The sequence below is a fragment of the Chiloscyllium plagiosum genome, unplaced genomic scaffold (genome assembly GCF_037043375.1).
Source record: "Chiloscyllium plagiosum isolate Xiang-an unplaced genomic scaffold, Cpla_swu_hap1 HiC_scaffold_1, whole genome shotgun sequence".
NCBI lineage: Eukaryota > Metazoa > Chordata > Chondrichthyes > Orectolobiformes > Hemiscylliidae > Chiloscyllium > Chiloscyllium plagiosum.
In genome coordinates, this window is record NW_028270139.1 from 48,935,498 (window position 1) to 48,962,328 (window position 26,831).

The following is a 26,831-nucleotide window of genomic DNA, read 5'->3' on the forward strand; positions in this document are numbered from 1 at the left end:
TGGTTTGTTGTGGCAATGGAGGAGGCCAAGATGGTCACGTCAGAAAGGGAGTGGTTGGGGGACTTAAAATGGGCGGTGACTGGGAGGTCCGGTCGGTTCCTGCGGACCCAGCTAAGATGCTCAGCAAACTGTTCCCTAGGTTTACATTCGGTCTCCCCAATATAGAGAAGACCACACTGGGAGCACCTGATGCAGTAAAGTAGGTTGGAAGAGAGGCAGGTGAACCTCTGTCTCACCTGGAAGGACTGTTTGGGGCTCGGCGTGGAGGTGAGGGAGATGGTGTACTGGCAGGTTTTTCATCTTTTCTGGTTGCAGGGGAAGGTACGGGGGGGGGGGGGGGGGGGGGGGCAGGGTTGGTGGAGAGAGTAGTGCAAACCAAGGACTGTTGAAGGGAATGGTCTTTGAAGAAGGCAGAGAGGGATGCGGAGATGAAGATGTTCTTGGTGGTGGCTACATCGAACTGTCCCTCTTCAGTACCTGCACAGGCACTGTGCCCCAACTCTTCTGCTGTTACATTGATGACTGCATTGGTGAAACATCCTGCAACCAGGATGAACTGGAGCAGTTCATTGACTTTGCCCACAACTTCCACCCCACACTCACATTCACTTGGTCCATCTCAGACACCTCCCTCCCCTTTCTTGACCTCTCCATTTCTCTCTCTGGCAACAGTCTCCGGACTGTTTACTACAAACGCAGAGACTCCCATATCTACCTGGACTACACTTCCTCCCACCCAGTATCCTGCAAGAACTCCATCCCATTCTCCCAATTCCTCCACCTCCATCTCATCTGCTCGGACGAGGAGACATTCCACTTGCGAGCATCTCAGGAATCTGCCAATTTTGAACAACATGCTTTTCCTCCCTCTGTCATCCAGACAGCCCTCCTCCGCATCTACTCCATTCCCTGTTCCACTGTCTTTATTGCATTTTTTTTTGGGGGGGGGGGGGGTTTAGAACAAAGTGCCCCTTGTCCTCACCTACTACCCCACCAGTCTCCACATCCAACACATCATCCTTAAAACACTTCCGCCAACTCCAACTAGACCTCCATTGCCACAACGAGCCACACCACAAATTGGAGGAACACCACCTCATCTTCTACCTGGGCAGCCTATAGCCTGGAGGACTCAACGCTGAGTTCTCTAATTTCAGATAACCTCCGTTCTCATTCCCCCCACTCAATTCCCAGCCCCTCCTCCCTCCGTTCCACTGCTCCCTGCCAGCAATTGAATTCATTCCTCCCATTGACCAACCAGGTCATGTCCTCTACCTGTGTTCACCTATCCCCACTTCACCACCCTGTCCCACCACCACCTTTATCTGCAGCTCCCCTTATACCCACTCCCAATCCTGAAGAAGGGTTACACCCGAAATGTTGACTTCTCCACGTTTTGATGCTGTCTGGCTTGCTGTGTTCTTTCAGCCTCCTGCCTATTTATTTTGGATTCCAGCATCTGCAGTTTTTCTGTCTCTAATGAAGAAAGGGTAGCTTTGATTATCCAGCTATTCAGCACTCTCATGCAATCTAAATGATAATAGTTTTCCAATTGTATTGGGATTCTTGCCAATTGTCCTGGTGAGTGCAAGATGAAAAGCTTTGACAAAAATGTGTTTTTTTTTCCCTGCAATACTTGTGTTATTTTGGTCTACCCAAAGTGCTGTAGTGAAGTCTTTCGAGGATCTCCTCCAGCAACTACACTGTAATAGGTGAGCAGAAGCAGCAACAGCAGTTGCTGGGGTGGGGTGGGAGAGAATCGACCCTACACACACACACACACAGTTATCACTGCAGAGAAAAAATGAAATTCTGATCATTCCAATGACTTTCAGCCTCAGGACAATATAATTGCATTCCTCTGAAGTACAAAGCATGAGGAAGTTGTACTGTTCTGGAGGGATAGCTTAGAGCTAAGTTGCCTCCTAAAGAAGACCTGTCACGCATTGCCATTGCATTGCTCCTCATACACAGTCACTGCAGTACTGAACATTTGCCCCAAACCAATAGAGAACATCAGCACCATCAGTCAGTCTGTGGTATGTGTTTTATATGTGGGTGTAGTTGCAGGGTCTCCAAATCTTTGTCTGTCGAACATCAGTTGGCTCTCCTTGCAGCTATTTGATCCAGGCAACGGAGGCCCGAGAGTTAAAGTAATTCAGACTTAAACTGATACTAACTGGGAGGATTTGGTTCGACTCACCTGAAATCGACATCCAGGTGAAATTCACCCAGCAGCTAATTCACTCCAGCTTGTAAAGTACAATTTAATTTAAATCAGGGAAAACAGATGATATCTGATTGTAGCCCTTGGTGAGAAAATCTCCACAAGAAATGCAATTTTGTAAACCACACTATTTACGTTTATACACCCTTTCATCCAATTACCTCAATTTCAAGTGCCACTGTTACATTTTGCCACTTTTCCTGTAAGATTTTCATTTCATTCTCTTTTTCCTGCTGTAAGTGAGCTAGAGCAGACTGCTTGTCATTTGCATATTCTTGTTTCAACTGCTCCCGTAGTTTGTCATTCTCAGATCTAAGAGGGACAGTAAAAGACGGCTTTCAGTTTTTGATTCTGAACCAGTCTTTGGAAAAACTTCACCTCTTCTGGTAACAAATTGGAGATCACTGGAGAACTGAAACACTCCCAAAAACATATCACGTATCTGGTAACACAAGTTCAAAAGAGACTTGCATCAGGTATCTTTAGTTTGTAGAAATCCTCATTTTCAAAGTGCATATTGCATATTCAGTAAACCAGTTTATCCAATCCCCAGATCGACTATCTCCTGCAGGGCTCCATCTAAAAAAAAATTGCTTCTACTGGGATTATTAAGGTCTGCCAAAGGAATGTGATTTCGATTCATTTTTGGTGGATTTCCCAAATCAAAGTCCTTTTCCATGGAAGGAAAATCTCAGAGTCCAGGGATCTGCTATTGGCAGCCTGAACGAGGTAAGGTGACTGTAATAGATCAGAGTGCTTGGCAGATCCCAGCAAAATTAGGCTGGAATAATGGAGAACCTTGTCCAGGAAATTTTTTCCATGATGTGATTTAATGTCTGAAGAGCTGGTTGGGCCATTAATTGCTCATTAGCATCTGACATACTTGTAGAATGAATTAGCCAACTCTTCTGGAAGCATTCCTGGAGGACCAGATCATGTGACATCAGATCACAGGATTTCTACAGACAGGTCCCCTGCTGATGGGCTTTATTTATGGTTTTGCTTGTGTTGTCATGTGAGAATTTCCAAAGAATAGGTGGTCATCCAACACAAGTAATGAGAGGAAAGCAGAGTAGGGTATAGCTCTCCCTGAGATTTCAGGCAATTCTTACCCAATGCCCTGAAATGTTATTGCAACCACCCCCCACCATCCCTGCCCCAAGAACTCAGGACATAGCCACCACTGACTTCAGGGTCCCACTTCACAAATAGTAACTGGTGGCTCCCAGGTTTTATGCATTGGAGATTTTGTTTTTACAATTTAGCAAAGACATCTTTCTATTCCTGCAATAGGGCTGGGTTCACGTATTCAATCTGACAGCAAGATGGCTTCTGTGATGCATTACTAGCAAAGTGATTTCCATTACACAGATGTTGTTCCCAACTCATTGCAGCATCTCACTTACCTGCAGTTTCACACACCAGACATGCAAACAAACCTGGTACATTGTCCATAATTTGCAGTTTGAATTTGTCTGTGGTTTCAGGTTGTCCTTTATATCTGTTACAATATAAACCATTTTATAAGTGCAAAACTTACATATTAAGTGGATTCTGAGTAATCCAAGATGGAGGATAGGAAATAATGTAGCTGTAAGACCTGCTCCGTTTTTGTTGTATTTCAGGTGTTTAAGGTGATTTCCTTGAATTCCAGGAACAGCAATTACTGTTTTATATGGTGTTGCATTGTTTTGGAACTTTTGGGGGAAAAAAGATCAAAAACAGCAGCACTTTAAAAAAGGAGGAAGATAAACAAAGGTAGTGACCACATAGTCAGAGAAAGAAACCTACACTGCTGTCTGATACAGCAATGAATCTGCACAGTTACTGTCTTTGCTGTTTGAGTTCCACATTGGAGTGCACCTAAGAAAAATTACCATCAGCGAAATTCACAGCAGACTTTGGAGGAATCTGTGTGGAAGAGCTCACAGCACAGGAACAGATAAGTGCATAGTTTTAAGTGTAACCTTGCTGTAAATCTACAATAGTGAGTAGAATGGGTTCTTTTTTGACTATATGTTTTATGGAGATCTGCCTTTTGATTAAATTTTAAAAATAAACCATAAGTGTTAACTTAGCCTGGAGCAGTGTTTTTTTAGAGCAATAAGGCAGTGCTATTTTCAGGATCTGTAGACTGTGAAGGAACAAAGATGGCCTTTAGTACAGTGATGCACTCCTCCTGTTGGATTGAGGATAGAGTTTCCACATTACTGATAATTATGTCTGTAAGAAGTATCTTAGGTTGTGAATCCTATCAGATCGCATGGATCAGGTGGAGTGGCAGTTAGAGGCATTGAGAAATTTACAAGAGCTAGGAAGTGTGATAGATGGCAGTAATAGGAAGGGAGAAAAGCCGCAGATACAAATCAGGTAGATGGGTTAACTCCAGGAAACATAGGTAGTAGTACAGTCGTACATCAACTTCTGTGGCTATCCCCATTTCAAACAAATATGCTGTATTGGAAAATGTAGGGGGTGATGGACTCTCAGGGAAATGTGGCATGAGCAGCCAAATTTCTGGTACCAAGAATGGCTCTAATGTAATGAGGGGGTACATCAGATTCTAAGTGATCGATTGTAATAGGGGACTCTCTAGTCAGAGACACAGACAAGATGTTTCTGTGGCCAGCAGCAAAAAATCAGTGTTGCCTCCCTGGTGCCAGGATCAAGGATATCTCAGAGAGGATGCAGAATGTTCTCAAAGGAGAGGGGGACCACCAGGAGGTCATTGTACACAGTGAAACCAATGACATAAGAAAGGAAAAGGATGAGATTCTGAAGAGAGATTAGAGAGAGTTAGGCAGGAATTTATAAAGGAGATCCTCAAGAGTACTAATATCTGGGTTACTCTTGGTGCTGTGAACTTGTGAGGGCAGGAATAGGAGGATAGAATAGATGAATGCATGGCTGAAGAGCTGTTGCATGGGAGGAGGATTCACATTTTTGGATCATTGGAATCTCTTCTGGGATAGAAGTGACGTGCACAAGAAGAATGGATTGCACCTGAATTGGAAGGGGGCTAATATACTGGCAGGGAAACATGCTCAAGCTGCTTGGGAGGATTCATACTAGTAAGGTTGATTGGGGAGGGGAGGGGAATGGGACCCAGAGAAATAGTGAGGAAATATAGATCAATCTGAGACTGTACAGTTGGGAAAAGGAGCAAGTCAGTCAGGCCAGGCAGGAACAAAGCAGTGAACAAGGTAGGACTGATAAATTAAACTGCATTTATTTTAATGCAAGAGGCCAAATAGGGAAGGCAGATGAACTCAGGACATGGTTAGGAACATGGGACTGGGATATCATAGCAATTAGAGAGACATGGCTTAGGGATGGGCAGGTCTGGCAGCTTAATGTCCCAGGATACAATGCTATAGGAAAGATAGAAAGGGTGGCAAGAGAGATGGGGGAGTGATGATTTTGGTAAGGGATAGCATTACAACTGCACTTAGAACATGGAATTTAGAACATTACAGCGCAGTACAGGCTCTTCAGCCCTCAATGTTGCATTGACCTGTGAAACTAATCTGAAGCCGAATTAATCTACATTTTTATCTACGTGTTTATCCAATGATCATTTAAATGCCTTTAAATTTGGCAAGTCTACTGCTGTTGCAGGCAGGGAATTCCATGCCCCTAATACTGAGTAAAGAGCCTTCCTCTGACATCTATCCTATATCTATCATCCCTCAATTTAAAGCTACGTCCCTTCATGCTATCCATCACTATCTGAGGAAAATGTTTCTCACTGTCCACCCTACCCGGCCCTCTGATTATCTTCGTCTAAATTAAGTCACCTCTCAACCTTCCTCTCTTGAACGAAAATAGCCTCAAGTCCTTCAGCTTCTCCTCATAAGGCCTTCCCTCCATACCAGGCAACATGTTAGTAGATCTCTTCTGAACCCTTTCCAAAGCTTCCACATCCTTCCTGTAATGCAGTGACCAGAACTGTATGCAATACTCCAAGTGTGGCTGCATCAGTGTTTTGTTCAGCTGCAACATTACCTCGTGGCTCCAAAACTCAATCCCTCTACCAATAAAAGCTTACACATCTTATGCCTTCTTAACAACCTTATCAACTTGGGTGGAAACTTTCAGGGATCTATATACATGGACACGGAGATCTCCCTGCTCATCTACACTACCAAGAATCTTACCATTAGGCCAGAACATAGTTTTCCTGTTCCTCCTTCCAAAGTGAATCACCTCACACTTTTCCACATTAAACTCCATTTACCAACTCTCAGCCCAGCTCTGCAGCTTATCTATGTCCCTTTGTAATCTGCAACATCCTTCGGCACAAACCACAACTTCAATCTTCGTATCATCTGCAAATTTACTAACTCATCCTTCTATGCCCTCATCCTGGTCATTTATGAAAATGACCAACAGCAGTGGCCCCGAAACAGATCCTTGCGGTACACCACTAGTAACTGAACTCCAGGATGAACATTTCCCCATCAACTACCACCCTCTGTCTTCTTTCAGCTAGCCAATTTCAGATCCAAACCGCTAAAATCACCCTCAAACCCATGCCTCCATATTTTCTGCAATAGCCTACTATGGGGAACCTTATCAAACACCTTACTGAAATCCATATACACCACATCAACCTCTTTACCCTCATCCACCTGTTTGATGAAAGAACTCAAAGAACTCTAAGGTTTGTGAAGCGCGGCCTAATCTTTACAAACCGTGTTGACTATCCCTAATCAAATTACTCCTTTCTAGATGATTACAAATCCTATCTCTTGTAACCTTTTCCAACACTTTAGCCACAACCATAGTAAGGCTCATTGGTCTACAATTATCAGGGTTGTCTCTCCTCCACTTCTTGAACAAGGGGTCATTTGCTATCCTCCAGTCTTCTGGCACTATTCCTGTAGCAATGACAACAAAGATCAAAGCCAGAAGGCTCAGCAATCTCCTCCCTAGCTTCCCAGAGAATCCTAGGATAAATCCCATCCAGCCCAGGCATCTTACCTATTTTCCACTTTCCAGAATTGCTAATATCTCCTCCTTGTGAACCTTAGGGAGGCCATTCCTGAGAATACATCCAGGGAAGTTATTTGGGTGGAACTGAGAAAGAAGAAAGGAATAATCACCTCATTGGGATTGTACTATAGATCCCCCAATAGTCAGCAGGAAATTGAGAAACATTTGTCAGAAGATCCCAGTTATCTGTAAGAATATTAGGGTGGTTATGGTAGAGGATTTTAACTTTCCAAATATAGACTGGGACTACCTTAGTGTTAAGGGTTTAGGTAGAGAGGAATTTGTTAAGTGTGTACAAGAAAGATCAGCATGGCAGCCGATGTGTGCAACTACTGGAGATGGGGAGATATTAAACAAGTACATTGCATCCGTGTTTACTGTAGAAAATAACATGGAAGATCTAAAATGTGGGGAAATAGATGGTGACATCTTTAAAAATGTCCATATTATAGAGGAGGTGCTGCTGAATGTCTTAACATCCCAAAGTGAATAAATAGCCAGGATCTGGTCAGGTGTACCCTAAACCTCTGTAGGCAGTGAGGGAAATGATTACTGGGCCTTTGCTGAGATATTTGTACCATCGATAGTCACAGATGAGGTGCCGGAAGACTGGAGGTTGGTAAACGTGGTGCCACTATTTAAGAAAGGTGTTAAGGAAAAGCCAGGGAACTATAGACTGGTGAGCCCGATGTTGGTGGTGGGCAAGGTGTTGGAAGGAATCCTAAGAAACAGGATTTACATGCATTTGAAAAGGCAAGGACTGATTAGGGATAGTCAACATGGCTGTGTGTGGGGGAAATCATGTCTCACAAACTTGATTGAGTTTTTTGAAGAAATAACAAAGAAGATTGATGAGGGCAGAGCAATGGATGTGATCTATATGGACTTCAGTAAGGCATTCAACAAGATTCCTCATGGGAGACTGGTTAGCAAGGTTACATCTCATGAAATACAGGGAGAACTTGCCATTTGGATACAGAACTGGCTCAAATGTGGAAGACAGAGGGTGGTGGTGGAGGATTGCTTTTCAGACTGGAGGCCTTGACCAGTGGTATGCCACAAGGGTCCATTGCTTTTCATCATTTATATAAAATGATTTGGATGTGAACATAGGGAGGTACATTTAGTATGTTTGCAGATGACACCAAAATTGGAGGTGTAGTGGACAGCGAAGTAGTTTACCTCAAAGTACAATGAGATCTTAATCAGGTGGGCCAATGGGCTGAGGAGTGGCAAATTGAGTTTAATTTAGATAAATGTGAGGCGCTGCATTTTGGAAAGGCAAATCAGAGCAGGACTTATACACTTAATAGTAAAGTCCTGGGGAGTGTTACTGAACAAATAGACCTTGGAGTGCCGTTTTGTAGCTTGAAAGTGGAGTCGCAGGTAAATAGGATAGTGAAGGCAGCGTTTGGTATGCTTTCCTTTATCGGTCAGAGCATTGAATATCGGAGTTGGGAAGTCATGTTGCGGCTTGTTCAAGACATTGGTTAGATCAAATTTGGAAGGCTGTTTGTAGTTCTGGTCTCCCTACCACAGGATGGTTGTTGTCAAACTTGAAAGGGTTCAGAAAAGATTTTTTTATTAAAAAGGAAGTTGCCAGGGTTAGAAGGTTTGAGCTATTGGGAAAGGCTGAATAGACTGGGGCTATTTTCCCTGGAGTGTTAGAGGCTGAAGGGTGATCTTATAGAGATTTATGAAGTAATGAGGGGCACAGGCAGGGTGAATAAATTAGGTCTTTTCCCCAGGGTGGGAGAATCCAAAACTAGAGGGCATAGGTTTAAGGTGAAGGGAAAAATTTAAAAGGGACCAAAGATGCAACCTTTCCATCTAGAGGGTGGTGTGTGTATGGCATAAGCTGCTCAAGGAAGTGGAGGAGGCTGGAACAATTATAACATTTAAAGGTATTTAGATTGGTATATGACTAGGAAGGGTTTAGAGGGATACAGGTCAAGTGTTGGCAAATAGGACTAGATTAATTTAGGATATCTCATCAGCATGGATGACTTGGACTGAAGGGTCTGTTCCCTTGCTGTATATCTCTACATATCTGGATGAGTATGTGTTGTTATCACAAGCATTACCATTAAGAACAAGATGGCATAACAGAAACATAAACCATTTTCTACTTGTTACACCTTCTGGAACAGTAACATGATTAAAAACTGGAGGAAAGAGAACCTCCAGAGAATTAAGAAACAAATTCTTCAAATCAAAGACTTTGTGTAGTCCAAACTCTCAAAATTGTTCCCAAATTGTGTTGAGGATCTTCCACTTCCTCTAAATATGTTCTCCAGCTTTTTAATTTGGATATTCACTGACATCACCGTTTGTTCTACTTACTGCTCAATTTCACAAAAGTCATCAGGAAGGAGCGTCATAGAAAATATTTACTCAAATCTACCTCTGATCAGTAATTTGGCAGTATGGTACATTGGACTAAGGTTTGGAAGATTGAGAGACATTATTAGATGTAAACTTAAAATGGCCTTTTTATAAAAAGGGAGAACCATAACTATTTCCTAATAACCATGGACCTTTGTATATTTATCCCATCTCAATGTGAGAATTTCTGTCCTCAGTTAGTACTTCGCCTTTTCAATTGATATTTTCTCATAAAGCATATCATTTCAGTTTGTGCTGGAAATATGCAGCCTTGCATGATTACTAAATTGGTCGTGCCATCTTATGCTTGATTAAATTGTTTAGTTCAAAGATTAGTAATAAATTATGCATCATTAAGAAAATTGTAGCAATATTTTAACATTTCAGGCAGCATATTAATCATTCAAATCAATGCCCAAGGTTTTATAATTTTAAATATGCGTCTGAAGTAAGGTTAATAATTAAAACTTGGTGCTCATGCCCTATCTGATTGGAGAAGTGGTTTTATTCATTGGTGCACTGCAAACTGTTAATAATGAACTAGTTGGGAGTTAGTTAAAAATCTGCTATAAATGAGGGAAGGCTGCAGCTTGTATCTCCATTTACAGTAGAAGATAGCCTTGAATATGAATTAGTTAAGGACTCTCTATACTTACTACATTCATTTTCTTGCAATTAATAGCTGAATTTTTAAGCCTCCCATTTTATTCCTCTATTTTTCACATGGCAAGCTCTTTAATTCTAATATTATTTAATTATGTTCTATAACTTTTAGTTTTCCAACTTACTTCTGCATTACAACAATAACAAATGTTAAAAGTACTTCTTCAGCTTTAGGAGAGTCACAGATTATGAAAGCTGTTAAGTGAATGCAAGTGTATTTTCTAAAAAAATTTCAATGCTGGTTGTTTATTTCACGCTCAGGACGAGTAACTTACACTTGCTCTATTTACCTTGTTAACTGATTTCAATCAAAAAGATCAAGGAGGAAGAATTGTAATTTTTTTATAAAGCGGTCAACAATCATGTAAAAAAGACGAGTGAAAGGAAGCTATGTAACCACTAGAAGCAGTGAATTTAAAAGCAATATCTTTGTGAAATACGGTGGCATGTCTATGGATGTAGGTTCTTGATGCATTTGCAATAAGAGTTATTGACCAACCGTGAATGATGTCCTATCAAAGTGAAAATTGAAAAGAATCTGAGTCACTCAAATGTATTTCATTCATTTTTACTTCCCAACTCAAGCTACAAATGGCTTCCAGTAGTTGTCCTTTGAAAAGCTATTTCTTAATTATTTCCAAAAAATAAAATTTGATAGTGCGGTACAGACTGTTTGCTACTCACTTTGTAAAGTTAAACTTCTTTGTTTGGGGTCTGTGAGGACAAAGATATCAAAGAGGCTTTTACTGCAGCATTTGTTTTCACTTTAACTAATACCTTCCTAATAGTGTCAACAATATTCTGAATCAATATCTACATTACCAAACCAAGTATCTTAGCTTAGCACTGCAGTCATATTTGCTCCAGATCTCCTGACCCTCAACTGCATCATGGATTCTTTTTTATCTACAGTCAAGAAAATAAACTTCAAAAGGTTTTATTTTCCCCATATACTTGCAAAACGATATTAATACTTTAACACAAAAATATATTCAGAACTGATTACAAATCTGAATTGATTGTAAAAGCAATTATACTGTGTAGTTAAGCCTCTGAAGTGATGATACAGACTTCATAGCTGAATATAAAAAAGATATTTCAGGGAAAGAAAAGTGCCACTTTTTGTAGAGTGTAACATACCGTACTTTTTCTTTCCATTTTGTCTCTATCTGCTGTGATAGCTGATCCCTCATTTTATGCTGTTCTTTTTGTAAGGATGAAACCAACGCTTCATGCTGTTCCTTCTGCTTTCTCAGTTTCTCCTGACATGACAATATAAAGAGTGAAATGATCATGTGATTTTTCCATTACCACTTAAGGGATTATTTCTTATTGATTGCAACCAGTTAACGAGTATCTTTTAGAACTGTGTCAGTGTTGAAAGATAATTCTACAGTTTAATTGCTGAATATTTCTGGGTATTTATGGTGAAAGGAGTGATGGAACTTGACTTCTGATAATGGAAGGCTATAAAGTAAATAAAGAATTGGATTTAAAAAAACACTCCTCTGACAGCCAGCTATTTTGTCCATTTGTCTTCTACTGTTCATATTTACACAGAATTATAGATATTGGAAGATAATGGAGTCTTTAATTCCTCAGTCAGTAAACCTCCTAGTACCTAATGGCCTCCTATCTTCCACTCATATCAGCGTTATGGTGGAACACCTTAAATGGTGTTATTTACTTGCATTCATGGCGTCAGAAAATCCCACAGTTGAATCAGTGGTTATTATAGTCATCCACCTCTTCAGCGTTTTTTCTATTAATAAGGGTCCACTAACAAATCCTTGGGTTTATGAGATTTCAGACTGCTAAATTCTGAGAGTGCAATTTTATTAACGGGCCAATATTCAATAGGAAAATCAGGCATTCACAGATATTTCACTCTGACTTTGAACTGTTATGTCCACACACAAGGAGGAGGCCATTTCGGCCTATTTCGTCTGTTCCAGTTCTTTGCTAGAGCAAACAAAAATAAAACACACTGTCCCATGCCCTCCACTTCCTACTTTTCCATAGGATCTACTTTGCTCTTTCAGGAGGTTAGTCCACCTCTTCTCCCTTGGTGTTACACTGTCCACAAATGCTGAGTTCCTGTGAATCAGTGAACACACAATCTTGCTGAGTAGGAAATTCCTCCCTCTGACTCGGTTCTAGCTTTATCAGTTGTCTTGTTCACTTCTGGTGGAGAAAATTCCCAGCAACCTGCATTTGTATATTCACATGTAAGGATTAACTTCAGGTCGCCTGATACAGCTGCCTCTTCTTTATACTCTTTCGTTATTCTTGCAAGTGTATTATTCACACTTCACACATTATTACATCCGCTAATGTTTTTCTGAAGCATTTTACGGGTAATCGCATTGTTTTCCAAACAATCTGCTTTGTAGTTGTCAGGGAACTTAAAGATCTCTGTTAAAATCATCAACATGTGCTGAGAACAAAGTCATCTTTAACATCAGGGCCTTGAACACACCACTGCAACCTTGCTTCAATCTGAACAGCATTTAATCAGCACTTTGTTTGCTATCTCTTACTGAAGCTACATTTACTCTTAGTCCTGATGTCTGATCTTTTCTGCCAAGCTTCATTGTGAGGTGATTTTGTACATCTTCAAAAGACGGTTACATTCAATATCTAATTTATTCCTTTTTCTACTCATTTAAGTTTATTTCATTATTAAAGTGTACCTTTAACAAATTGATTAATACATCAATTTCTAAATAGTCAAAAATGTTACCTTGAAATATAAAATGAACCAATCATCCACATTAGCCTTTACTGCACCAACATTCTCATGTCATCAGCTCAGAATCAATATTATTGCACTGACTGTGGCCATTCAGGTATCATTGGTGGAGTTATCCAAGTAATTCCGTTCCCTTGCTCTTTGCTTGTGGCTCCGTAACATTTTCTTTTGAAGAATTTATCATATTCCTTTTTGAAAGTTGCTGCTGAATCTGCTTCGACTATCTTTTCAGACACTGATTCAGCTCAAACCAACTTGCTGCATAATTCCTTTTCCCCACATTGCTCTGGGTTTTTCCACCTTTGATCTGTTTTCTCTGGTTACTGACACTTCTGCCTGAAGAAATGGGTTTTTCTTATCGACTTGACTTTGACACCTCTTAAATCTGCACTTAATTTTTTTTTGCTTTGAGAATAACCTAGTCATTCCAGTCTCTCCATACAACTGACGTTTCTTATCTCTGGTCTATTCTGATAGATATCTTCTGCACCTTTTCTAAGTTTTCGACATCTTTCCTAAAGTGTGGTTTAGTATTTATGCCTAAGCTGGAATGCTATGATACAAGGTCTTAACAACAGTCCCTTGTCTTTGTGCTCTACACTTCTATTAATAAAGTTAAGGACCTTATGCTTGTATTCTGTGTCTTGCATAGCTGAACGTTCTCCATTGCTGATTTGCAGACTTGTTTAACAAACTTTCTATACAGTTAAATTGATCCAGATCCCTTCTTATATTGGTAATTATGATCTGTTTCCAAGTACAGTACCTTGCTATTCAGTTTCCTTACCAATTTTTACATTTAAAACCTAATGATGTGATCATGATTTCCCCAAATGTACACTGATGTCAGTCATCTATCGTTGTTCTGGATGCAGCCTCAAACATGTACCCCTTATGATCAATATATTACTTTTACAAGTGGAGATTGTTAAAACCACCCACTGTTATTACATTATTGTATATGCTTATGGCTGGTAAGTACCTGAAATTGTGGCCTCCACATCAACTCCACACTACGGTAGCTTGTTTCCCATGTTTTAATTTGATCCATTTGATTTTTATCCAGGGATTTCTGTAGCTGTGATATAGTGCTTCGCTAACATACCCATCCCTCCCATTTCTTCTGAAAATGTTATAATAGGAAATAAAGTGCTCAGACTTGCCCAAACCAAAGCTGTGATGGATAGGAGATAAACAATTCTGCAAACAATGGTTCAGAGCTAAATTCTGCAGTATTATCATATGCAGTCGTGGTGGCGAACAATTAAACTACAAAATGGAGGAAGAGCACCATGAAAAATGTTGGATCCTCACATATCTGTGCAAGAAGCAGAGCTGAAGTATCAGGAGCCTCTTTCAGGGGTCAGGAAGTTCAAATGCATCCATTTTGATGTCCCAGAATTACACATGCTAGTCCTCAGGCAATTTTTTTCACTCCATATGGTTAAAATAGTAAAAAGGCAAAATTAATGGTTCTTCATTTTAATGTGGTAATACTCAGAACAAAATAAATAAATTAGTGGCATAAATACAGGGTATGACATTACATTCACTAGTAAGACACAGTCAGAATGAGATCAAAAGTGGGAAGTAAGTATTCAGGAGTATGTGACCTTTCAAAAGGACAGGCAGGAAGGTACGGGTGGTGGGGTAACACTGTTAACGCATGATGAAATGATCTTGGATTAGAAGAGACAGAATACATATGGGTGGAGGTAAGAAATAAAAAAGAAGTGAATGAAGAAAGATATGTCTAGATGACAGAACTGAAAGGCAACTTCACGAAAGTCAGGATTAATTTAGGCACAGTCTGGAGTGTGGTGATGGAAAAGCACAACAGGTCAGGCAGCATCCGAGGAGCAAGAGAATCATTCCTGATGAAGGGCTTATGCCTGAAACATCAATTCTCCTGCTCCTCGGATGCTACCTGACCTGCTGTGCTTTTCCAGCACTACACTCGCGACTCAGATCTCCAGCATCTGCAGTCCTCTCTTTCTCCTTATTTTAGGCATAGTCAATCCTGCTATGAGAGCAAATCTTCTGAGAGAGGAGATGCTTACTCTCAAGAATGCCATTGGCATGCATACTAACTTGACGGTTGTCAACCAATATTTATACAGTATTAATGGAAGAATAGAAAAGTCTTTCAATTATACAGAGACATATTCCAGGCGAAACAAGAACAGCATGTTAGAAAAATGGAAAACATATTTGCAGAAGGGTCAACAGAAGATAAAAGCTAGAGTGCAAGACATAAATATTGTGGGGGCCACCCCACAAAAAGAAGTATATCCTGGAGTGGAGAAAGTAATGCTATAAACTGCAAAGAGTTAATTGAGTTCGTACCCATTTTATTCAGGAATAAAATAGTAAAGCAAGCTTATAAAGATGGCTGGAGAGATTTCAGTAGCTAACTCTTAGGTTTCACTATACAGAGGAACCTGGATTACCTAAAAATTGGATTATCCGAAGGAGATCTCGAGGTCCCGATAGAAACATTACATCAATGACATGTTTCCAACGGTTATCGCATCTTTTGTTTACAGTAATTAAACAGGTACCATCTCCAAATGACTGACTTCCTGCCCTTTATCTCTCTCTCCCCACACTTTCCCTAGAGTTCTATACAGGGCTGAACCCTAAACCCTCCCCAGATAATCTCTCCAACATTGTTCTGTACAGGGTAAACATGAAACCTGTCAAAAAAGTGCAGTAAAAAGTTGTGCGTGGCTGTGGCTATGTGCGCGCTATTTGGAGACTTACCCCACAAAGGCAGCAGCAGCAGCCGCCACAGTCTTGTTGTTGTATAGTCCAGCTGCCCCAGAGAGGGGGCGGGATGGAGGGCAGGGTTGAACGGGTTGGGGGGGGGGGGGGGGGGGTGGCAGGGTTATGTGGGAGGAATGGGTTGGATGGGGCGGTATTGAACGGGGTTGAGGTGGGGAGGTATTGGACGGGGTTGGGGGGGCCGGGGTTAGACGGGGTGGGGGGGTCAGTATTGGACAGGGTTCTGGGGGTGGGGGCAGGCGGGGGGCGGGATGCTGCTGCAGTCTCCTGAATGGGGAACAGACTTTAAAAACTCGAGCCCCAGAGGAAAGGCAATTAATCAATTAACCAAAAAATCGATTATCTGAATGAAATACTGCCCACCCATCACGTTCAGATAATTGAGGTTCCCCTGTATACCAATGAGTTAGCATCATTAGATCGAAAAACGATAAATGGCTTGTGACTGTTACCATGATGATTATAGGCGGAGAGCCAGGCAGACATCAACAGTTCATGTAAGATTATGAGTTTACAATGGTGAGCCAAAACTGAAGTCCTACATGGTAAAGTTGAAGCAATATGATATAACAATATTCACCGCAAGGGAACAAATAAATGCAGCTTTCAATTCAATTGCGCAAACAAAGATTTGGAAACCGGATATTAAGCTAAATACACCCATCTCAGCTGAAATAAATTTAAAGCTTGAGCTGATAACCCTGTACTTTCCAAAAGAGATTTGAAATGTTTGGCAAGCTACGGACTGCTGAACAGATCCTAGAATATTACAAAGATGTTTTCGCAGGTCTTGATGTCTTTCTGATGACTACCATCTTAAAGTATATAAGACTGTGAGACCTTGTCAGTATCGACTGAGGAGAGTTGTAGATGCCCTCAACTGCAACCTCAAAAAGGAGATAGAGGATCCAAAAGCCCCACCTTAACAAAATCCTGAAGAAAATAAAGAAAGGGAAGGCCAAGAAATTGTTATTTGAGGTGCTGGCAGCAGAAGAGGCAGTTATCATAGCATGACAGAAGAGAATGTGCAATTTGAAAAGAATGAAGTGAGAAGAGAGAGGTGCAATTGAAAATCTTAAACTCAAGTACCTGGGTCAGGTACTGATGACAAAGGGGCTATGTTTGGATTCTACAAATTTAAGAGATGTAACAATGACCAACAGATGTGAAAGCAGTGTAACCAATTAGCAAAGTTCTTTCTAATTAGATTAGATTACATTACAGTGTAGAAACAGGCCCTTCGGCCCAACAAGTCCACACCGACCCGCCGAAGCGAAACCCACCCATACCCCTACATTTACCCCTTACCTAACACTACGGGCAAGTTAGCATGGCCAATTCACCTGACCCTGCACATCTTTTGGACTGTGGGAGGAAACCGGAGCACCCGGAGGAAACCCACGCAGACACGGGGAGAACGTGCAAACTCCACACAGTCAGTCGCCTGAGGCGGGAAATGAACCCGGGTAATGTGTCACCAGAATGTGAACCTCCATACAACCTGACTACTGAGCAAATGCAATGATATTAGAGCACAGAACAAGGAACAGATTCAAGTCAACAACTAACAACCAAGAGCTCAATGTGCTCTGGAAGGTCATCAATTCAACAGAGACGCTGATTCTGAGAGGCGTGTCTTGAACTAATCAAACATTTGTAAAAAGGACACCTTGGGAAAGACTAAATACAAGACAGACTGCTAACACTAACTTGCCCATGTGCCACTAAAAGACCTGACTGATTTAAAGATTATAGATTAAACATATTCTATAAAGACTGACTATACTGAACAGACTAGAACTAACAAAACAACTTTTGTTAATGAATGATAATTATCTCAGTTGACTGTGAAAATTAGATCATTTGTAACTGCAAATGATAGTGCATGCATACCTCTTTTTTTTTTCCCTGCAAATTGGGATATCTGAAGTGGTGCATTTTGTACATGTGGCTTGTAATAGTTATATGATCTCTGGGGTATTGTGCCCTCACCTTAGAAATACTAGCCATTAAAATGCATTACATGAAACAAAACATTAGCCCGAGCAATCTTAATTTGACTCCTGATAACTATAGAACCAACAATCCTTACCCAGCCCATTCCTACTTAACATTTCTTACACATTCATTCATAAATTCCTTTAGTAACACACTGAGAAGGTCTGGGACATTTAACTTACTAGAATATGGCAGCTAGTGCATTAGGGGGAGGGCTTGGCTTCTGAGCAGATTGCCTTTGCTGATATCTCCTAGGTGTCCTGCACAGAAGGGCTTTTGCAGGATCCTCCATTGGAAGTTTTGGCCAGAAAAATCAGAGGAAGGTAAAGTGAGCAGTTATTCTGTCTCGTCATCATCAGACACGGGTTCCAACACTAATTGGAAGATTTGGGATGTTAAATCACTATTGTTTTCACATTTTTAATTTTGAGTTTTGTTTTTAATGCTATGAGTGTTCACTGAATCATCATTCAACCTGGACACTAATATTTAAAATGTTAACCCTATTCTTTTTACTAGTGATTGCTTTATTTGCGGTAAACTTTCAATATCTATCACATGGTTTTCCCTCTTTGTATTCTTTTCACATGTGGCAATATTTTTAAATAATTTATTTTAGCTAAACTTTCTGCTTAGCTAATCCCACTATTCTATTGTGCTCTCAAATCTGGTATTTTAGTTAGTCTGTTAGTTAAAACCTTTCCCAAACTCTCTTCACCCTTCCAGCAAGTATATTGGTGCTTCTTCAGCTTGTATGAAGGCAGGCAGTTTGCTGTAGTCTTTACTTGTTCCAGAACTTTCTACATACCCCAAAAAACCCAATCCGCCATCCCTCACCAAGCATCAGTTTCTTTCCAATTATAAAGGACTGTAAGGCAAGCAAATGTAATGTTGTCATTTCTTTGTGTATCATCCTTTTTAATTATCTAAAGATGACCAGCTACAGTTACAGTTGAACTTCAAAAGGTTAAAATTGTTAAATGGTGCTTACACATTCCTGACTGCCACAAAGTTAAGGGAGGCGCAGTAGTAGTTTGGCGCACTGACCTTTACACCGCTGAGGCCAAACGCCAGCTCGCAGATACCTCCTCCTACCGTCCCCTTGACCATGACCCCACCCCCCACCACCAAACCATCATCTCCCAGACCATCCATAACCTCATCACCTCAGGGGACCTCCCATCCACCGCCTCCAACCTCATAGTCCCACAACCCCGCACCGCCCGTTTCTACCTCCTGCCCAAAATCCACAAACCTGACTGCCCCGGACGATCCATCGTCTCAGCCTGCTCCTGCCCAACCGAACTCATCTCGGCATACCTCGACACGGTCCTGTCCCCATTAGTCCAAGAACTCCCCACCTACGTTTGTGACACCACCCACGCCCTCCACCTCCTCCAGGATTTCCGCTTCCCCGGTCCCCAACGCCTCATCTTCACCATGGACATCCAGTCCCTGTACACCTCCATCCCCCATCACGAAGGACTCAAAGCACTCCGCTTCTTCCTTTCCCGCCGCACCACCCAGTACCCTTCCACCGACACCCTCCTTCGACTGACCGAACTGGTCCTCACCCTGAACAACTTTTCTTTCCAATCCTCCCACTTTCTCCAAACAAAAGGAGTAGCCATGGGCACCCGCATGGGCCCCAGCTATGCCTGCCTCTTCGTAGGGTATGTGGAACAATCCATCTTCCGCAACTACACTGGCCCCACCCCCCATCTTTTCCTTCGCTACATTGATGACTGTATCGGCGCTACCTCGTGCTCCCACGAGGAGATTGAACAGTTCATCCACTACACTAACACCTTCCACCCCAACCTCAAATTCACCTGGACAGTCTCGGACTCCTCCCTCCCCTTCCTAGACCTTTCTGTTTCTATCTCAGGCGACCGAATCAACACGGACATCTACTACAAACCAACCGACTCCCACAGCTACCTGGACTACACCTCCTCCCATCCTGCCCCCTGTAAAAACGTCATCCCATTCTCCCAATTCCTTCGTCTCCGCCGCATCTGCTCCCAGGAGGACCAGTTCAAAATACGTACAACACAGATGGCCTCCTTCTTCAAGGACCGCAATTTCCCCCCCGACGTGGTCGACGGTGCCCTCCACCGCATCTCCTCCACTTCCCGCTCCTCCGCCCTTGAGCCCCGCCCCTCCAACCGCCACCAGGACAGAACCCCACTGGTCCTCACCTACCACCCCACCAATCTCCATGTACAGCACATCATCCGCCGTCACTTCCGCCACCTCCAAACAGACCCCAGCACCAAGGATATATTTCCCTCCCCTCCCCTATCAGCTTTCCATAGAGACCACTCCCTCCGCGACTCCCTTGTCAGATCCACACCCCCCACCGACCCAACCTCCACTCCCGGCACCTTCCCTTGCAACCGCAGGAGGTGCAACACTTGCGCCCACACCTCCCCCCTCACTTCTCTCCAAGGCCCCAAAGGAAACTTCCATATCCACCACAGATTCACCTGCACCTCCACCCACATCATCTACTGCATCCGCTGCAGCCGGTGTGGCCTCCTCTATATTGGGGAGACAGGCCGCCTACTTGCGGAGCGATTCAGAGAGCACCTCTGGGCCACCCGGACGAACCAACCCAACCAACCTGTAGCTCAGCATTTCAACTCCCCCTCCCACTCCACCGAGGATATGCAGGTCATTGGACTCATCCACCGCCAAACCACAACAACCCGACGGTCGGAGGAGGAGCGTCTTATCTTCCGACTGGGAACCCTCCAACCGCAGGGGATGAACTTGGACTTCACCAGTTTCTTCATCCCCCCTCCCCCCACCTTGTCTCAGCCGGATCCCTCCAGCCCGGCACCGCCTTCCTGACCTGCAGTCTTCTTCTTGACCTCTCCGCCTCCATCCTACTCCGACCTATCACCCTCACCTTGACCTCTTTCCACCTATCACATTTCCAACGCCCCTCCTCCAAGTCCCTCCTCCCTACCTTTTATCTTCTCCTGAACACTCTCTGCTCATTCCTGAAGAAGGGCCTGTGCCAGAAACGTCGAATCTCCTGTTCCCTGGATGCTGCCTGACCTGCTGTGCTGTTCCAGCAATAAAGTTTCAGCTTTGATCTCCAGCATCTGCAGACCTCACTTTCTCCTGCCACAAAGTACCAGCAAACAAAATGCCCATCAATGTGAATACTGGTGTAAGGAAGAAGAAAACTAAAATGTGTCAAAATATATCAGAAATGGCCAATAAAAAAGTTGAAATATTGGTCAGGCAACAACTTTGCAAAAATCAGAGGCCACCAATTACGTGAAAGACCGGACAGGAATTTAGTGTACATAACACAGGGTCATCTGGGGCTCAGTTGGTAGTCCTCTCTGCTCTGAGCCAGAAGTTCTAAGTTCAAGTCCCACTCCAAGGCTTGAGTGTATAATAACCAAGGCAGTGCTGAGAGGTGCTAACTTTCTGAAGAGAAACAGAAAACCCACCTGCGTCAAAAATCCCATGGCACCATCACAAAGAGGATCAGGAGAGCCGATAATGATACCCTGACCAATATCTATCCTTCAGCCAACGTTATGCACACAAAAATTACCTGGTCCTTATTACATTGTTAAGCACATTCTTAATAGAGTTGCCGTCCAATCAAAAGTCAAATGCCACACGCAAGGATGCCCCAAGGTATGGTACATTGGCAAGACCAAGCAGACTCTACGACAACAGATGAACAGACACCGCGCAACAATCACCAGACAGCAGTGTTCCCTCCCGGTTGAGAACACTTCAGTGGTCTGGGATATTCGGTCTCAGATCTTCGGGCGACCATCCGCCAAGGTAGACTTTGGGATACTTAACAATGCAGAGGGGCTGAGCAAAGGCTGATAGCCAAGTTCGGTATCAATGAGGATGGCCTCAACCAGGACCTTGGGTTCATGTCATACTACAAGTGACCCCACTACACTATACACACTCTCTCACACACACACTTACATACTCACATATTCACGCAGATCCCCTCTCTCACACATACACCTCACACAGTCAACCATGTACACACCTTCTCACAGGCTTATACTCCATCTCACACTCACACATCACCATGCACTGGGCGCGCGCACGCACAAGTCTATGGCATGAATGTGCATTTGCAGAATTATATTTTTTAGATACATTCTATTTTGCTCAAAGCACACACAATCTGCAGGCAGTCAGTCCATGTAATATTTTGTAAATTCCTACTTTGGAAGTAGAAGCAGTTTGACTCAAGATTGGGACACAGACAGACTCTGACCTCACACCTTTAATGCATTGTCTGAGATGAGATGTCACTTTTATATAAAACCTTAAGTTATCTCAAGAATGGGACTTAAAAGTAGTTCTAGGATTTACATATTAATGAACTGAAACTTGCAATCTATTCTAAAAATGAAAGACTTAGCAGCAATCTAGGTTTATTCAATATATCATTGCAGTTGCGTGACACTGTAATCTTTTGCTATAAATTCTGTGTCTTATGATCTTGCTCCACAGCTACCTGATGAAGGAGCAGCACTCTGAAAGCTAGTGCTTCCAACTAAACTGTTGGACTTTAACCTGGTGTTGTGAGATTTTTTACTCATTCAAAAATTAGTATTTGTACATTCTAGACACCACTACAAGGAGCTGTGTATGGTATAGGTAATGCTCCCAGGTCTTCACCAGGGACCATTGCTGACCTGTTGGAATTGGACAAGTGACACGTGTTTACCAGGTTTCAAAAAGGTTTATAACATAGAACATAAAAAAGTACAGCACAGCACAGGCCCTTCAGCCCACAACGTTGTGTTGAGGATTAATCAGAATCGAAAAGAAAATAACCCAACCTATACTCCCCTCAATTCATTGCTGTCCATGTGCCCCTAGTGACTCTGCTTCCACCACCACCGTTGACAACACATTACATGCGTTCACAACTCTGTGTAAAGAACCTACCTCTGATGTCTCCTCTATATCTTCCTTCTAACACCTTAAAACTACGACCCCTCGTACCAGTCAATCCTGCCCTGGGGAAAAGTCTCTGGCTATCAACTCTATCCAAACCTCTCATGACCTTGTATACCTCGATCAGGTCACCTCTTTTCCTCTTTCTCTCCTGAGAGAAAAATCCGAGCTCAGCCAACCCCTCCTCATAAGATAAGCCCTCCAGTCCAGGCAGCATCCTGGTAAACCTCCTTTGCACACTCTCCAAAGCCTCTGTATCTTTCCTATAGTAGGGCGACCAGAACTGGACACAATATTTCAAGTGTGGTCTCACCAGGGACTTGTAGAGCTGCAGCAAAACCTCGTGGCTCTTAAACTCGAACCACCTGTTAACGAAAGCCAAAACACCATATACTTTCTTAACAACCTTATCCACTTGGGTGACAACTTTAAGGGACCTATGTTCTTGAACACAAAGATCCTGCTGTTCCTCCACACTGCCAAGAATCCTATCTTTGACCCTATGTTTAGCATTCAAGTTCAACCTTCCAAAACGCATCATTTCACACTTATCCAGGTTGAACTCCATCTGCCATTTCTCAGCCCACCTCTGCGTACTGTCAATGTTGTGCTGCAGCATGCAACCGCCCTCAACAGCACCTCCAACATTTGTGTATCGGGAACCTTACTGATCTACCCCTCAACCTCCTCATCCAACTCATTTATAAAAACTACAAAGAGCAGAGGCCCAAGAACAGAACCCTGCAGGACACCACCCATCACTGACCTGCAGGCAGAATACTTTCCATCTACAACCACACTCCACCTTCTGTCAGCCAACCAATTCTGAATCCAGAGAGCCAAATCTCCCTGTATCCCATACTTTCTGACTTTATGAATGAGTCTACTGTGGGAAACCTTCCTGAAGAAGGGCTTATGCCCGAAACGTCGATTCTCCTGTTCCTTGGATGCTGCCTGACCTGCTGCGCTTTTCCAGCAACACATTTTCAGCTCTGATCTCCAGCATCTGCAGTCCTCACTTTCTCCTCGAAACCTTATCAAATGCCTTGAAGTCCAGGTACACCACATTCACTGCTCAACCTTCGTCGACCTGTCTTGTCACCTCCTCAAAAGAACTCAATAAGATTTGCCCCTCGCAAAGCCATGCTGACTGCCTTTAATCACGCTATGCTTTTCCAAACAGTCATAAATCCTATCCTTCAGAATTCTTTCAAAAACCTTGCTGACCACAGACATAATACTGACTGGTCTGTAATTGCCAGGGATTTCCCTATTCCCCGTGGAAAGAGGAACAACACTCACCTCCCTCCAATCCTCTGGCATGACTCCTGTGGAGGGTGAGGAAGCAAAGATCTTCACCAGTGGATTAGCAACCTTCTTTCTCGCTTCCCGAAGCAACCTAGAATAAATCTGGTCTGGCCCTGGGGACTTATCAATCTTAATGTTTGCCAAACTTTCCAGCACATCAACTTCATCAATCTTGATCTGTTCAAGACTGTATCCCAGCTCCTCAAAGTTGTCATTCACAACAAGGTCCTTTTCCTTAGTGAAAACCAAAGTAAAAAACTGCCCCTATCTGCTCAGATGCCATGTACAAGTTCCCTATGTTATCCCTGATTGGCCCTACCTTTTCCCTGATCAGGGAACCCTGATTAGGGAGAACCCAAAGGCATCTTATTCATAATTCCTCATTTATGAATAAGATGCCTTTGGGTTCTCCCTAATCTTTCCTGCCAAACCTTTTTAGTGCTCCTCCTGGCTCTCCTCAGTCCATTTTTGAGATCCTTCTTAGCAAGCCTGTAATCCTCTAAGCTGTGCCAGACCCTTGGTTCCTCCACCTTACATAAGCCGCCTTCTTCTTTTTGACGAGAAGCTTCTCTGTTCAAGTCATCCAAGGCTCCTTAATCTTACCCCTACTTGCCTGTCTCAGAGGAACAACACTTGTTCCTTAAACAGTCTCCACATGTTTATTGTGCCCTTTCTGTGGAACAATTGCTCCCAATCTATACTTCTCAACTCCTGTCTGATAGTGTCATAATTTCCTGTTCCCCAACTAAATATTTTCCCATGGTAATTGCTTATTTCCCTCTCCAAGGCTATGGTAAATGTGAGGCAGTTGTGGTCACCATCACCAAAGTGTTCTCCCACCGTGAGATCTGACACCTGTCCTGGCTCATTGCGGAGCACCAAATCTCCCTTCATCGGTCTGTCCACATACTGAGTAAGGAAATCCTCCTGATCACACCTGACAAAACGGCTCCATCCAAACCATCTGCACTAAGGAGGTTCCAGTCAATATTGGGAAAGTTGAAGTCCCCCATAACAAAAGCCCTGCTATGTCTGCACTTTTCCAAAATCTGCCGGCCTATGAGTTCTTCAGTTTACTAGGCCGATTCTAGGGATAGCGGGACTGATGTAAGAGGAGAGATTGTCTAAGTTAGGATCGTTTTTGCTTGAGTTCAGACAAATGATGGGGGATCTCAAAGAGACTTCGAAAATTCCGACAGGACTAGACAGGTTAGACGCAGGGAGGATGTTCCCGATGGTGGGGGTGTCCAGAACCAGGGGTCGAAGTCTGACGATTCAGGGTAGACCATGTAGGATGGAGATGAGGAGACATTTCTTCACCCAAAGAATGGTCAGCCTGTGGAATTCATTACCACAGGAAGTAGTTGATTCCAAAATATTGAAGGTATTCAAGAGCCAGTTAGAAATAGCACTTGGGGGGAATGGGATCAAAAGTTATAAGGAGAAAGCAGGATTAAGCTATTGAGTTGGACAATCAACCATGATTGTGGTAAATGGTGGAGGAGGCTTGAAGGGTTGAATGGCCTCTTGCAGCTCCTATCTTCTATGTTTTTAAGTTTCTCTGTCTGGGGCTTGGAGAAGAGGCTGGATTCAAGGGTGACTATCAGGAAGCCAAGTTGCTTCCCAAATCTGGGTCCTCTGATCAGGCCCTGCGCACCTTTGAAAGGAGGGCTCTTTTGACAGGCCACTTGCAAACTCTACAGGGTTGGAGGTATTCTCTGAACATCACTGTATCATGGTTGTCTGAGCTCAATGACCTCAAGTAACAAATGGGTGGTGCCCCTGCACTGTCCAATTCCTACCACTGAGCCCTGGGGATTAATATTCCTGCTACTGGAAGGAAAATATCATGCAACCCTCTGTAATTATGTGGTTCTCCCCAGCCCACTCTGGCAGACTCCGAGGCATTAAATCCTGTTTTTGTCCCCCCCACAGATGCTTGACCTACTTAGTGTTTTGTCATTCTGTTTATATTTCAGATTTTCATTATCAGAAATATTCAAACTGCACTTGAAGACTGCTCCCAGTCCAACTAATTAGGTTTACCTTTTCTGTTTTCCATTTACCTTTTTTGTAAACCTGCTGGCGCCTTGTAATTTGATATGGAACTTAGGGTGTATGTCTGTCTTTATTCCAAATTCTAGTTTTAAGATCAGCCCAATAAGGATCTTTATTTTCAAAAGGCATGATGTGGGCATGCCAGTGTTGGACTGGGGTGGACAAAGTCAGATGTCACACAACACCAAGTTATGGTCCAACTAGGTTTATCTGAAATCACATGCTTTCGCAGAGCTGCTCCTTCATCAGGTGACATCTCCTGAAAGCAGGGACTATAACCTTTGGACTATATATAACCTAGAGTCATGTGACTTATGACTTTTTTTCCCCAAAAGGCAGCTTTTGTTCAAATGAATTAATGTAATTATTAGCTGGCTTATAAAATAATATTTCATATTTGTTATGGAGCCCCAATCATTTAACTGTTTCTCCCTCCACATTCCAATAAACAACCAATTTTACCTAAATTACCATATCTCCAGATCACTTTCTCTTGCATTTCCCACCTGCAGTTCTGATATCTGGTTAAGTGCCTGTTCTTGATCCTGCAGTAACCTCTCATGGCTCTCTTTCATGTTTGTTGAATAGGAGTCAGCTTGTTCTGTGTCGTTTTTGGTTTGCTTCATTAAGCTGTCCATCCTGGAAATCTAAAAAGCCAATCAAATTCTGAGTGAGCACTTAATGGAGTTAGTCCTCAGC

General features: G+C 42.7%; 1 protein-coding gene across 5 annotated transcripts in view; it reads right to left on the reverse strand.

Annotated features, from left to right (window-relative positions):
- LOC122551785 (protein FAM184B-like) overlaps positions 1 to 26,831 on the reverse strand; it is a 194,201-nt gene that overhangs the window by 34,938 nt on the left and 132,432 nt on the right. For 3 of the 5 annotated variants that reach the window (XM_043694259.2, XM_043694251.2, XM_043694266.2), the window contains exons 7-9: positions 26,639 to 26,779; positions 11,411 to 11,532; positions 2,389 to 2,539 (exon numbers count right to left, since the gene is read on the reverse strand). In XM_043694259.2, the coding sequence (XP_043550194.2) occupies positions 2,389 to 2,539; positions 11,411 to 11,532; positions 26,639 to 26,779 (414 nt within the window). The remainder of the gene's footprint in view (positions 1 to 2,388; positions 2,540 to 11,410; positions 11,533 to 26,638; positions 26,780 to 26,831) is intronic. The other 2 variants (XM_043694275.2, XM_043694284.2) reach the window with 2 other exon arrangements.